The 14,828-nt window shown below is 45.3% G+C and overlaps 1 protein-coding gene across 5 annotated transcripts in view; it reads right to left on the reverse strand.

The window, feature by feature from the left end:
- Positions 1-14,828, reverse strand: part of LOC121553629 (girdin) — an 80,776-nt gene that overhangs the window by 28,630 nt on the left and 37,318 nt on the right. For all 5 annotated transcript variants that reach the window (XM_045213018.1, XM_045213017.1, XM_041866888.2 and 2 more), the window contains exons 5-9: positions 10,330-10,388; positions 9,350-9,433; positions 7,888-8,028; positions 6,223-6,392; positions 59-140 (exon numbers count right to left, since the gene is read on the reverse strand). In XM_045213018.1, coding sequence (XP_045068953.1) covers positions 59-140; positions 6,223-6,392; positions 7,888-8,028; positions 9,350-9,433; positions 10,330-10,388 — 536 coding nt within the window. The remainder of the gene's footprint in view (positions 1-58; positions 141-6,222; positions 6,393-7,887; positions 8,029-9,349; positions 9,434-10,329; positions 10,389-14,828) is intronic.

A 14,828-nucleotide genomic window follows, 5' to 3' on the forward strand; every position in this document is an offset into this window, starting at 1 on the left:
GCTGTATTGAGTTGTTCTGTATGGCTCTGTGCTGTAGTAGGTAGGTTTTGTCCTGCACCTCTTGCTGAACCCTCTTATTCTCAGTCTCCATGTTGTCCAGTTCCTGTCTGCAGTCCAGCAGCTGCTCACTCTTCTCCTCCCTGAGAGAGAGAAAGAGGGTGAGAGAGAGAGATGGGGAGAGACAGGGGAGAGAGAGATGGGGAGAGACAGGGGAGAGAGGGAGAGGGAGAGCGAGGGGGGAGAAGAGAGAGAGAGAAGGGGGAGGAGAGAGAGAGAGAAGGGGGAGAGAGAGAGAGAGAGAGAGAGAGAGAGAGAGAGAGAGAGAGAGAGGGAAAGAGAGAGAAAGGGGGTGAAGAGAGAGAGTGAAAGGGGGGAGAAGAGAGAGAGAAGGGGGGAGAAGAGAGAGAGAGGGGGGGAGAAGAGAGAGAGAGAAGGGGGGAGGAGAGAGAGAGAGAGAAGGGGGGAGAAGAGAGAGAGGGGAGGAGAAGAGAGAGAGAGGAGAGAGAGAGAGAGAGAAGGGGCGGGGGGGGTGAAAGAGAGAAAAAAGAGAGACATTGTAAAACACATTCACATTGTACGCATTTTAAAAACATCATTCCTCACAAACGAAACCATAACTTTCCCACACAAATATTTGTTTCTGTTTTCTCTATAGTTGCCTTGAGAAACTGGAATTTTTACTTAGGCTCTGTAACCATCCTTGGTTAATATAAACCAAGATGTTTACCCAGCAGATAGGAATCCATGGACCTCTTTCCTTACTGGGCCAGGTCAGCTGGTTTGCTTGTGGGTGTGTGTGGGTTGGGGGCCGGGGCCGGGGATGGGGTTAATTACCAAATTATATATAGTAGAGATTTTCAGACTTACACTACCGTTCAAAAGTTTAGGGTCACTTAGAAATGTCCTTGTTTTCTAAAGAAAAGCAATTTTTTTGTCCATTAAAATAACATCAAATTGATCAGAAATAGTGTAGACATTGTTAATGTTGTAAATGGCTATTGTAGCTGGAAACTGCAGATTTTTTATGGAATATCTACATAGGCGTACAGAGGCCCATTATCAGCAACCATCAGTCCTGTGTTTCAATGGCACGTTGTGTTTGCTAATCCAAGTTTATCATTTTAAAAGGCTAATTGATCATTAGAAAACCCTTTTGCAATTATGTTAGCACAGCTGAAAACTGTTGTGCTGATTAAAGAAGCAATACAACTGGCCTTCTTGATACTAGTTGAGTATCTGGAGCATCAGCAATTGTGGGTTCGATTACAGGCTCAAAATGGCCAGAAACAAATAACTTTCTTCTGAAACTCGTCAGTCTATTCTTGTTCTGAGAAATGAAGGCCATCATCAAACTGTCTCTAACCAGAATAGAAAGAGGAGTGGGAGGCCCCGGTGCACAACTGAGCAAGAGGACAAATACATTAGTGTCTAGTTTGAGAAACAGACACCTCACAGGTCCTCAACTGGCAGCTTCATTAAATAGTACCAGCAAAACACCAGTCTCAACGTCAACAGTGAAGAGGCGACTCCGGGATGCTGACCTTCTAGGCAGAGTTGCAAAGCAAAAGCCATATCTCAGACTGGCCAATAAAAAAAAAAAATTAAAGATGGGCAGTCTGAGAAATGGCTTTTTCTTTGCAACTCTGCCTAAAAGGTCAGCATCCCGGAGTTGCCTCTTCACTGTTGACGTTGAGACTGGTGTTTTGCGGGTACTATTTAATGAAGCTGCCAGTTGAGGACCTGTAAGCCACCTGTTTCTCAAACTAGACACTAATGTATTTGTCCTCTTGCTCAGTTGTGCACCGGGGCCTCCCACTCCTCTTTCTATTCTGGTTAGTGACAGTTTGATGATGGCCTTCATTTCTCAGAACAAGAATAAACTGACGAGTTTCAGAAGAAAGTTATTTGTTTCTGGCCATTTTGAGCCTGTAATCGAACCCACAATTGCTGATGCTCCAGATACTCAACTAGTCTCAAGAAGGCCAGTTTTATTGCTTCTTTAAATCAGCGAAACCGTTTTCAGCTGTGCTAACATAATTGCAAAAGGGTTTTCTAATGATCAATTAGCCTTTTAAAATGATAAACTTGGATTAGCAAACACAACGTGCCATTGGAACACAGGACTAATGGTTGCTGATAATGGGCCTCTGTACACCTATGGAGATATTCCTTATTTTTCTTTATTTATTTTTTTATCAGCCGTTTCCAGCTACAATAGCCATTTACAACATTAACCATGTCTACACTGTATTTCCGATCAATTTGATGTTATTTTAAATGGACAAAAAATTGCTTTTCTTTCGAAACTTTTGAACGGTAGTGTATATCAAATGAGGATAATTCATTTTAATGTTCAATTAACAATTGAGATATCCATATATGGGTAACAGGAAGTGATAGTGTGCGAGAATGTTTTCTGTCTTTTCGATCACATGAAAACATTGACCTAGTTTGTACTTGAAAAAAACATCCAGTATACATTTTCCCTCCGAGGCAAATCATTGATCTTGAGTAGGGAAAACACTGACTTTCCTGTGTTATTTTATAACCTCAACTGTGACAGAGTAACTCTTTCCTTAGGACAACAAACATAGTTCAACTGAAAATATACAAAGTTGGACCACAAAGGCAACCTACAAATGACCACAAACAACTCCCCTATGACATGCAAATATCTAACTGTAGAGCTGCCTTGCTTTTGTTCCAACAGCTCTTTGTAATCTTGCAAATCCATATAATATCTGGTTAAGTGAGTAACATGCCAATAGATTCCTTTCTTCCCCCTGTCTGACTTCAGACCCCCTCAACCCAGCATGAGCAGCAAATAGATCTCAACTCACAATATCATGTTCTTCTGTTAATGGGTTTGCGCTATAGACAGGCAATGCAACTTAAATGCAATTTGAATGGCCTCCTGCTGTTTGTTTAGATGTGACACTGACACGGCTTGGGAGCAGGTTGGGGCTTTCTGAGGCTGAGGGAGGCCAGTCCTGCAGGCTGCCGGTCGGTGAGGAATGAAGAATGCGCCACAGAGCTTTGAAGAGGACTGTGCATTCCTCAAATCAGTTGAGATGCTTTCCAGTCTCCCTGGTCCATTGAATATACTTGATGATGGCCTGCCAGATTAGTGATCTCTACTGGGTCTGCTATTTGCCGGTGGGAATTCTTATCGCTGTTCTGTTCCACACTTCCTATGATGTGTATGTTGAAATCAGAGGCTGGAGCAGCTAGCTTTGACTGTGGAATAAAACTCACGTTCTGCAGCTGTTGCTACAGCTGCTTTTGGTGAGCACAGGGTATGCACACACACACACACATTCCCAGTGTGTACCTTGTGTGTCTGGAGTCCTTTAATCTCATCCCACAATAGATCATGTCATCAGACATTCAGCCACGCCTCAGCTGTAAAACAACTTTTCAACATCTTTCCGTTTTTCCCCCAGTTTCATTTGAACCCTACTAAAGAGAGTAGATGACAGACTAGTCTCAACACAAAGCTGCTCATCCACTGTGAACCTGTGTGGGTGACAGCACTGAGCCTGCAGCAGCTCTGAGTCACTAACAACCGTGGCACCATGGTCTACCCACATTTTACAGTCTACCATTCACATTAGACAATGCACCATACTGGAGATTGGGTCTTTAGGGGCTATTTCATAATCTATTTCTACACAATCTATTCCTGCATTCCTCTTAACACCAGGTTTCGTACTTAAGTAAAAAGCATATTTTCTAAAGATATTCTGCCGGTCACTTTAGTGTGCCCTCAGGAGTTCCTTCCCAGGCAATCAGTAAAGACAGTAGAACACAGTGGATCTCTATTTATTGGGTTCCATAGCGTGCCTTTAACAGAGAACGATCCCCTTTCCTCTAGTGTTGGTGCTCCAGAGTGAACAATGACCAGAAATCGGAGAAAAATAAGTGGAATTTAGTGCTCTTATATCAAAGACCCATAAAGAATGTCTATAATGCCCCAGCATGGAATCATCTGATCTGGGCCAAATCCCCAGACATCTGAGTCGCCATCAGGACTGGCCTGGGTGACTGGAGCAGTATGTGGTTATTTATGGCCACACGAGACTACAGTATATGCACTCCTGCAGAGAAGCAGTCTGCAGCTTCTAGGGCTGACCCCATTTAGTCAACTGGTCGATTGTTTGGTCAAAAGGCTGTTGGTCGACTGAGATTTAGTAGAGCGGTCGCAAATATATTTTTAAAAAATCATGGCACATGAGACACCTGTCTGTTTGGCGCCTGTCTGTGGACTAATCCATTGGAGGCCGCGGGGATCACACATTCTAAGAAGAAGGGGAGTGTGGCTAAGATGCACAAGGCGCATCTATCTCCAGAATGCGCTCTCTCCTCCAATTTGTGCACATTCATTGTTTGATAATTTCATTGTGTGAATTGTCTGTCCTTAGTACCTATCAATTCCCCATTACATACATTAGTACATTTACCGTTAATCCCCATAATTTCTAATATACAATGTTTGTTTGGTTACAGTAATTTCTGTTAATGCATTCATTATATTACTATTACAGTCGTTTACTGTTCTCATTGTCGGAGTGGACACGTTGTTTGCAAGGCTTACAACCTATGCCACACTTGTGAGAAACAAGTTTTGGTTTATATCATTCCATTATACAAGTTTTGTCAATGTATTAATTGTATTTTGTTTGGAGCTCTCCTGTCTATGTTGAGTAAGGACGCGCACCTAAACACGCATAGAAGTAGGCCAAATGTATAACTGCGCCAATGTGGGGATGTCTGATAGTATTTCTGACTGTCTTAACTCACCACCACTAGGCTATTCAGCTGTGGAGCTTCTCAGAGTATGTTTTTCTTCACCTCAAACAGCAAGTAAACAAAGTCTGTTTTGAGAATGACAATAGTTCCTCAATGTGTTTAAAAAATCTTTCCAGCTCTCTCCCTTTCGACAACCACCGAAATGTCATGCTCTGATTTTTATTTGTTGGCTTCATGTAGGCTATTTTTACCTATATGCCAATAGAAGTAACTTTTAGATTAGAATAATTTTCATTTAGATAGAATTTAGATTAACCACATGACAATGATTTGGAGATACGAAGACGTTATTATAATTGAAATTAAACTGTTCCACGAAATTGTGCATATGAAAATCATAACTGGCACGCAGATCGAAAGAAATGGTAAGATCAATTGTAAATTGGCATTCCACATGAAAAAGGTTGCCGACCCCTGGTGTAGCCTATCACCAGCAACTTCAGTGTAACGGCAGAATCTGCGAAGGTCAGCAGCACCGGGAGGATCTAACACAGTTTTTTTCTTCTGGTTATCTTGAGGTCTGGCTCCCTTGAGTCATTTGTCCTAATTATTTCATCAAACAGTGTGCTTAAAGCATCAGACAAGCCCAGTGCATTTAGATTGTTTTGTTGTTGGGTACAGCACTTGCAGCTTCACTGATATCTTCTGGAATTATGATCATCGTAAAAAGCCAGATACCTCAGAACCGTTTCGAATGCCGACAGCGTTAATGGACAAACCATTTCAATCTCATGATGGACTTGATGAAGAGAATCCACAGAGTCAGCAGCTTAGTTTGTGCATTCTAAAACACTTCCCCCTAAAACAGAGAAAGCTTCTCATAACAACCCCTCCCTTTGATAAACTGACCACTGGCCTTTGTCTCTGCCAAGGTTAATGGCCTCTGAAGAGGAAGTTAATTATGACACTGCAAAAAGGTCTAGCACTATCACACCAAAACAGTAATGTAGAACCACTTGCGTCCTATTGAGAGGCTACAGGAAATGTTTTCTTCTTTAACCCCTGACATGGAATGACTTTTAGTTCTGCAATTAGTGTCCTGCTTTTGCTGTTCTCTCCGGTCAGAGTGCTCTATTAACTGGAGAATGGGATACTCCTCAAAAGACCGACAGAGAGCGGAGTCACGGCTCCCAGCTCCAATGGGCACACAGTTCTGGTTTGTTTTTTCATCACTAGACAGTCGTGGGACAGCAGCAGATGAATGCAGAGTGTCAAATTTAGACACTCTGCTAGACAGCACATGGGAGACCCACAGTGCTTATAGGATATCTGTAGGAAGCTTATAGAACTTGTGAGAACCAATGGTATATTAAGAGATTCAACAGACTGTTTGCAATCTACCACTTACAGACTTACTCAGAAGGGCAAATGGGGTGCGTACAGAGCTAGTGAAAGGCCAACGGGGTTACTTACAGCTCCTGGCGCAGACGTCTGATCTTGGCCTTGGCGTCGGCCAGCTCCACAGACAGGTGCTGCCGGCTCTCTGTGCGGCGCATGCTGGGCGAGTCGTTGGGTGACTGGGCACAGAACGGCTGGGGAGAGTACTGTCCACAGTCCCTCTCCTGGGTCAGCTCCACGATGGTCTGGAAGGACACAACACCACAACACTTAGACAAAACTCACAAACCAGGGCTCTTATCATGTATCCTACACACATCATATACACTGAGTGTACAAAACATTAGAAACACCTGCTCTTTCCATGACATAGACTGACCAGGTGAATCCAGGTGAAAGCTATGATCCCTTATTGATCTCACTTGTTAAATCCACTTCAATCAGTGTAGATAAAGGGGTTGAAAGAAGTTAAAGAAGGATTCTTAAGCCTTGAGACATTTGAGACATGGATTGTGTATGTGTGCCATTCAGAGGGTAAATGGGCAAGACAAAATATTTAAGTGCCTTTGAACAGGGTATGGTAGTAGGAGCCAGGTGTGTTAAGAACTGCAACACTGCTGGGTTTTTCATGCTCAAAAGTTTCCCATGTGTATCAAGAATGGTCCACCACCCAAAGGACATCCAGCCAACTTGACACAACTGTGGGAAGTATTGGAGTCAACATGGGCCAGCATCCCTGTGGAACGCTTTCGACACCTTGTAGAGTCCATGCCCCAGCGAATTGAGGCTGTTCTGAGGGCAAAAGGGGGTGCAACTCAATATGTATGTTTTATACACCAAGTGTATACTTGAGATATGTATCATGCATTCCTTACTTGAAATCATCAGCCCGAGTCATCTAACAGATTTGGATGGGTGAAAGCAAGGCTCTCACAAATTGCTTTGAACCGTGTTTGATCATTGATCACAATGAGGGTCAAAGCAGTTGTCAGGCAGGGTATTGAAGATTGAGGATACTGAGGGTGTGGTTTGCAGACTATGTTGTCAGGCTGCCCTGCTGTTCTGTCTGCTCAGTCTGGGAGGTGTGAGCTTAGGGAGATGACTCTGATTTGGACGGGCCACAGAGGAGATGCAGCAGCACTTAGACACCGGGATCAGTCACTTAAATGGAAACCCCAAACATAATGAAAAGCCCAGTACTAATTGGCCTAATGCAGTTAAGGCTCAAGTATCGGCACGCAACAACTGAATTGAGCTGGGTTCGGAGATAAGAGTGGGAAAAGGCATTGGGTTTAAATGGTCTGTGAAAGGGAGAGGAAATCAAACGACGTATTCCCATCATCGTCATTATAGTTCACCCCACGACCCTCCTCTCTCGTCCTACGTTTATAACCCAGTGGCCATGCAAGGAAATGGGCTTTTAATGAAGTGTGTCTGGCCTCCAGTGGAGATCATCATCACCCCATCCCTGTCCGCGCCCCTGGCCAATAGAATGCTGGGATTGCTGCTCTACCAGGCCATGGCAGCTGTATGGGTGGGCCATGCTTAATCAGACTGCTCTGGGTTCAACTCACACACACACCAACCACACACTCAGACACACACACATTGACGCCATATAAAATGCACAGACAGATACCATCCAGACTCTATATAGATTGTTAACACATTTCCCACAACATTTTATGTCTCGTGGGTTGAGTTAAAAAGGCACCAATGTGCCCCGTTTCAGACATGTACCTCCAGCTGGTCGTCTCTCTCGTCCAACAGGCGTTTGAGATGGAAGGCCATGTTCCTGGAGAAGGAGTCCAGGTCCTCTGGGGGCAGCTCGCCCCCCTCCAGCCACTGCAGGTCCACAACATTCTCCTGGTTGTGGGTCACCTTCAAAACAACAGCATATCAGAGTCATCTCACTCTGCCAGCCAATACACAGAGACCCAGGTGTGTTGACAGCAATGGGCAGCCAACTACTTTAACTTAAACAGCTGTGAAGGACAGTGATGTAAATTTGGCTAATGAACTCACAGATCTGTCCTACATTAACTCAAGTGTCTTTAAGCATGAAACACAGAGAATCTCACTGCCGAAAGACTGCTGATAGGTACAGTGGGAGGACGTTCCTTCTCTTGCTAGAACAAAAGCAGTACCTGCTGCATGCAGACCCGGTAGCGACGACCCTACCGTTTCTACTTGTAGAATTGCAATGCTCGTCAGTGACCAACAACTTGACTTTGAGCCAATCAGAGAGCACGAACCCGCACGTGGGTGAGCCAATAAAATTACAAAAAAGGAAAAAGAGGGTATTTTCTCCGTACATCCACGGATGAGCCAGTCACACTTCATATGCAATGTAGGCTATAGGATGATAGTTAGCTAAGTGCACAGACGCAATGCACACAACACTAAATACTTCCTCCAAGCTAGCTAACCACTGTAGCTAGTGTTGACATTATAATTAAATCACAATGGATTAGCTAGTTTCCATGAAACAGCTGCCTGTGTTAGCTGCCAAGTTAGTGCAGTGTCCTTAGCTAGCTAGCTATGTTGTGCTAGCTAGCTAAACATTTGGCTATGGGCTGGCACTGGCAATATGGGACTATGGAGAATTAATTAAATAGTTTCTTCTTCATCTTGCTAGGTAGTTATCTAGCTGTGGCCATCTGGCTAGTATCAACAAGAGCTTTCTTCAAAATATCAACATTAGCGCAGCTAGCTTGGAATCTAGACCATAAGCAACACACACGGACATGCATTGCCAAACAACGCTACTGTCACCTTCTGGTTTGGAGTATTTTAACAACATTTTACATTTACATTTTAGTCATTTAGCAGACGCTCTTATCCAGAGCGACTTACAGTTAGTGAGTGCATACATTTTTCATACTGGCCCCCCGTGGGAATCGAACCCACAACCCTGGCGTTGCAAGCGCCATGCTCTACCAACTGAGCTACAAGAGGCCCACTGAGCTACAAGGCTGAATGTCTGACGATTTCCAAGGTTTTTTCTGTGTGAACACAACAGAGCTTGACTGCCGATACTCTGTTCAGAGATGCTAAGTACTGTCGGCAGGCAAATGATTGACAATCCTACCGGTGTGTCTGAGCTGTTACACAACAAGCTGGCCCAAAAGAGACACAAGAGGTCCCAGGGTTTATGTTTTGCCCTCACAAAAATGTGTTTTTCGTTTTTTTTCACTCATACCTCTTGGATGTGAGATGCTATGGCAGCTTTTGTGTCAAAGTCTAGGGTCTGGATCCTCTCGATGTACTCCTCTTTCTTCTCACACTGCAAACAAAAAGAGGCAGTTTGGGGTTAGGATGACAGTCTGGAGAGGTCTTCGTGAGGTCACAGGAGAATGGCCTGAGTTCGGATTGGTTGGCTTTAAGGAAAGCGATGTCTGAAGGAATGTGTAGGTATTCTCTTAGACTATTATCTGGTAACCATGTGTAGTGAGCAGCTACTTTGTTCTTTCCTGTTGGTGAGAGTGTAAGGGAGACAGGTTTTCCCGCCTCAAAAATGCAGACATTTTGCAAGAACTGTTATTTTTATGTGCCTTTAACCTGTAATCGAACATCGTCACCTTCAAATCATGATCGAAAAAACAAAACAAATCAACACCGACTTCACACAGACAGATGAGACAGATACATATTTCCCTTTGAGGGGTCTTTGAGAAGTAGCCTGTTCAGAACCCCTGAACAGTGTAAACGAGAATGACAGTGTGAGGTTAGCATCTCTCTGGCTAGGGCACTGGTTATGTATGAGGCATCGTCATTACTACTCCAGCCAGGCTCAGGGCAGAGATAGAGACAAGGGTCGGGTCAGGGCAGACAGGGCCTCCCATGGAGCAGACACGCCATCTGACAGCCCCTCTGACCCCTCTCTGACCTGCTACCAGGACAGCCAGGACAGACCACCTGTCGCAGTGCCAACTGCTGAGGAAGAGGGAACAGCGAACTAATGCTAGTCTGAGTGAGAATGACTCCTTTCACTCACATTACTCATATAGCTGTGTTAACACTTGTCTGAACAATAGAGCCGAAGGTTATAGATGTTCAGGAACTAGTGAGTAAGAGCTATTCATAACGGTAGTAGAGTGAGTGTTCATCCTACAGGAGAGTTATGGTATTGGTAGACTACTGACAGTAGATGATTAAGGGGGTGATGAGTGTAGGACTTACCTGGACGGCACAGCCAAGCAACAGCAACAAAAGCTTCTTCATCTCCTCCAGTCCTTGCTCTGCAGACACAAAGAGATTGTCAATTAGCGTTTTACTACCATTGTTAACAATTTACTAGCATTGATTTGATTACTCTTTTTACAAGTTTTATATTTGACTGTAGCTGTTTCGGTGATACTGGATAATGGTCGGGTGAGGTTGTGTTTCTCTAGCGGGAGGTAAGCTTGGCTTCTTATATGGTGTTGAGTAAAGCTTAAACCATGTATTTAGATTGTAGGTAGGTATTGTAGTTAGGTATTGTAGGTAGTTTATCTAGGTAGTTATTGTAGGTTATTGTAGGTAATTATTGTAGGTAAGTATTGTATTCGGCTGAGACCGGTGAAGCACAAGGCTAGCTAACCCACTACCTGGACCAATAAAGCTAGCTAGCTAGCGGGTAGCTACTGGTAACTATTAGCAACTGTGGATAGTTGTTTCCAATGTTATTTCACGCTTAAGAGTACCTGTAATTATGCCAGCTAGCTACCTACCATTCAGCTGTTTTTCTAACCTCATTATCGGAAGCGTTAACGTTAGGTAGTTAGTAGCTACTGTACTCGAAATGTAGCTAGCTTGTTGCTACCTGGATAGCTAACTAAACAATAGCTTGAACGACCTAGCTGTAATATTTGGAGACACTTTCTCTCCGTTGGGACAGACGCGAACTGGCTGAATCGATTCAGTGGCTAGCTTTGCACTTAACTTATTTTTGTTTTGTTTTTACATTCTGGTAACCAGAGTCGTTCAAGGGAATTCGGGACATGGGTGACTAGTTAACGTTAGCTTGGCTCTCTCTGTGTGTTTCGTGCCGTGGGAGGATGGGTTTGTTCGTTGGCAGAGAGCAATGGCTAGCTAGTATGCTAACTATTCTAGCTAATTAACTGGCTGAATAAGTTGACGACGTACTCACTCAAACTGTCAAAACTAACCCAAAACCTTACACAACACGGACACGATTGATCTGTTTGGCGTGTTATCACACTGGTGGTTTGTTGTAACCGAGTATTGGTGCTAAACCGTGTTATTGGAGGCTGGCATGCTATGGCGTCATAGGATTCGGTGCCCTGGACGGTTTTCACGGAAGAATACTGTACCAAGTTAGCTAGCTGAATAAACTAAGTTAGTCTTTTCCTAGGAAACATTGAACCGCTGTAGTTTAAAACAATTATAATTTCTAAAGTGGAAGAGTTATATTTGAGTGTTTCAGTGACACGTAAGTGAGGGAGGCCCCGCTCTCTCGCTTTCCCAGATGTTTAGTTCATTTCCGGCAGCCTCTGGAACTGCCATTCTGAGGCCAACAAGGCAGAGTTCATCTCAGCCTATGCTACCCTCCAGTCTCTCGACTTCTTGGCGCTGACGGAAACATGGATTACCACAGAAAACACTGCTACTCCTACTGCTCTTTCCTCGTCTGACCATGTGTTCTCGCATACCCCGAGAGCATCTGGTCAGTGCGGCGGTGTCACAGGAATCCTCATCTCTCCCAAGTTGACATTTTCTCTTTTTCCCCTGACCCATCTGTCTATCTCCTCATTTGAATTCCATGCTGTCACAGTCACTAGCCCATTCAAGCTTAACATCCTTATCATTTATCGCCCTCCAGGTTCCCTTGGAGAGTTCATCAATGAGCTTGACGCCTTGATAAGTTCCTTTCCTGAGGATGGCTCACCCCTCACAGTTCTGGGTGACTTTAACCTCCCTACGTCTGCCTTTGACTCATTTCTCTCTGCCTCCTTCTTTCCACTCCTTTCCTCTTTTGACCTCACCCTCTCACAGTCCCCCCCTACTCACAAGGCAGGCAATACGCTTGACCTCATCTTTACTAGATGCTGTTATTTTACTAATCTCACTGCAACTCCCCTCCAAGTCTCCGACCATCCTTTTCTCTCTCGCTCTCCTCCAACACTACTCACTCTGCCCCTACTCAGATGGTAATGTGCCGTCGCAACCTTCGCTCTCTCTCTCCCGCTACTCTCTCTTCTTCCATCCTATCATCTCTTCCCTCTGCTAAATCCTTCTCCCTCTGATCTCCTGATTCTGCCTCCTCAACCCTCCTCTCCTCCCTTTCTGCATCCTTTGACTCTCTATGTCCCCTATCCTCCCGGCCGGCTCGGTCCTCCCCTCCTGCGCCGTGGCTTGACGACTCATTGCGATCTCACAGAAGAGGGCTCCGGGCAGCCGAGCGGCCGAGCGGAAATGGAGGAAAACTAGACTCCCTGCGGACTTGTCATCTTTTCACTCCCTCCTCTCTACATTCTCTTCCTCTGTTTCTGCTGCTAAAGCCACTTTCTACCATTCTAAATGTCAAGCCTCTGCCTCTAACCCTAGGAAGCTTTTTGCCACCTTCTCCTCCCTGCTGAATCCTCCTCCTCCTCCCTCTCTGTGGATGACTTCATCAACCATTTTGAAAAGAAGGTTGACGACATCCGATCCTCATCTATTAAGTCAAATGACACCGCTGGTCCTGCTCACACTGCCCTACCCTATGCTTTGACTTCTTTCTCCCCTCTCTCTCCAGATGAAATCTTGCGACTTGTGACGGCCGGCCGCCCAACAACCTGCCCGCTTGACCCTATCCCCTCTACTCCAGACCATTTCCGGAGACCTTCTCCCTTACCTCACCTCGCTCATCAACTCATCCTTGACCGCTGGCCATGTCCCTTCCGTCTTCAAGAGAGCGAGAGTTGCACCCCTCCTCAAAAAACCTACACTCGATCCCTCCGATGTCAACAACTACAGACCAGTATCCCTTTCTTGAGCGTGCCGTCTCTAGCCAACTCTCCTGCTATCTCTCTCAGAATGACCTTCTTGATCCAAACCAGTCAGGTTTCAAGACTGGTCATTCAACTGAGACTGCTCTTCTCTGTGTCACGGAGGCTCTCCGCACTGCTAAAGCTAACTCTCTCCTCTGCTCTTATCCTTCTAGACCTATCCGCTGCCTTTGATACTGTGAACCATCAGATCCTCCTCTCCACCCTCTCCGAGTTGGGCATCTCTGGCGCTGCTCACTCTTGGATTGCATCCTACCTGACAGGTCGCTCCTACCTGGTGGCGTGGCGAGAATCTGTCTCCGCACCACGTGCTCTCACCACTGGTGTCCACCAGGGCTCAGTTCTAGGCCCTCTCCTATTCTCTCTATACACCAAGTCACTTGGCTCTGTCATATCCTCACATGGCCTCTCCTATCATTGCTACGCAGACGACACACAATTCATTTTCTCCTTTCCCCCTTCTGATAACCAGGTGGCGAATCGCATCTCTGCATGTCTGGCAGACATATCAGTGTGGATGTTGGATCACCACCTCAAGCTGAACCTTGGCAAGACGGAGCTGCTCTTCCTCCCGGGGAAGGACTGCCCGCTCCATGATCTCGCCATCACGGTTGACAACTCCATTGTGTCCTCCTCCCAGAGTGCAAAGAACCTTGGCGTGACCCTGGACAACACCCTGTCGTTCTCCGCTAACATCAAAACGGTGACCCAATCCTGCAGGTTCATGCTCTACAACATTCGCAGAGTATGACCCTACCTTACACAGAAAGCGGCACAGGTCCTAATCCAGGCACTTGTCATCTCCCGTCTGGATTACTGCAACTCGCTGTTGGCTGGGCTCCCTGCCTGTGCCATTAAACCCCTACAACTTATCCAGAACGCTGCAGCCCGTCTGGTGTTCAACCTTCCCAAGTTCTCTCATGTCACCCCGCTCCTCCGCACACTCCACTGGCTTCCACTTGAGGCTCGCATTTACTACAAGACCATGGTGCTTGCCTACGGAGCTGTGAGGGGAACGGCACCTCCTTAGCTTCAGGCTCTGATCAGACCCTACACCCAAACGAGGGCACTACGTTCATCCACCTCTGGCCTGCTAGCTCCCCTACCTCTACGGAAGCACAGTTCCCGCTCAGCCCAGTTAAAGCTATTCGCTGCTCTGGCACCCCAATGGTGGAACAAGCTCCCCCACGACGCCAGGACAGCGTAGTCACTGAACACCTTCCGGAGACACTTGAAACCCTACCCCTTTAAGGAATACCTAGAATAGTATAAAGTAATCTTTCTTCCCCCAAAAAAAAAAAAGTGGTTGTCCCACTGGCTATCATAAGTTGAATGCACCAATTTGTAAGTCGCTCTGGATATGATGTAAATGTAAATGTTTCAAATCCATTTCATAACCAAATCCCATAAGCTTTTGCAGCATCATATTGCAAAAGGCTAAAACGATAACTGCCCCCCGGACACACAGATAGGATGCTTACTACAGCCATGAGATGAGCCATTCAAGTAACCCTATTACATACATGTAAACTGGTTATGCTTGCTTATAATGCGATGTCCCCAACCAAAAAGATTGTACTGTATTTTGCAGTAATCCAATGCCAAGCCACACGTAGATGAAATGATAAAACAGATGCTAGGAAGCTCAACAAGGCTGAGGTAATAATCTGTAGGATTATACTGTAAAAT

The sequence above is a fragment of the Coregonus clupeaformis genome, unplaced genomic scaffold (assembly GCF_020615455.1).
Source record: "Coregonus clupeaformis isolate EN_2021a unplaced genomic scaffold, ASM2061545v1 scaf0072, whole genome shotgun sequence".
Classification (NCBI taxonomy): domain Eukaryota; kingdom Metazoa; phylum Chordata; class Actinopteri; order Salmoniformes; family Salmonidae; genus Coregonus; species Coregonus clupeaformis.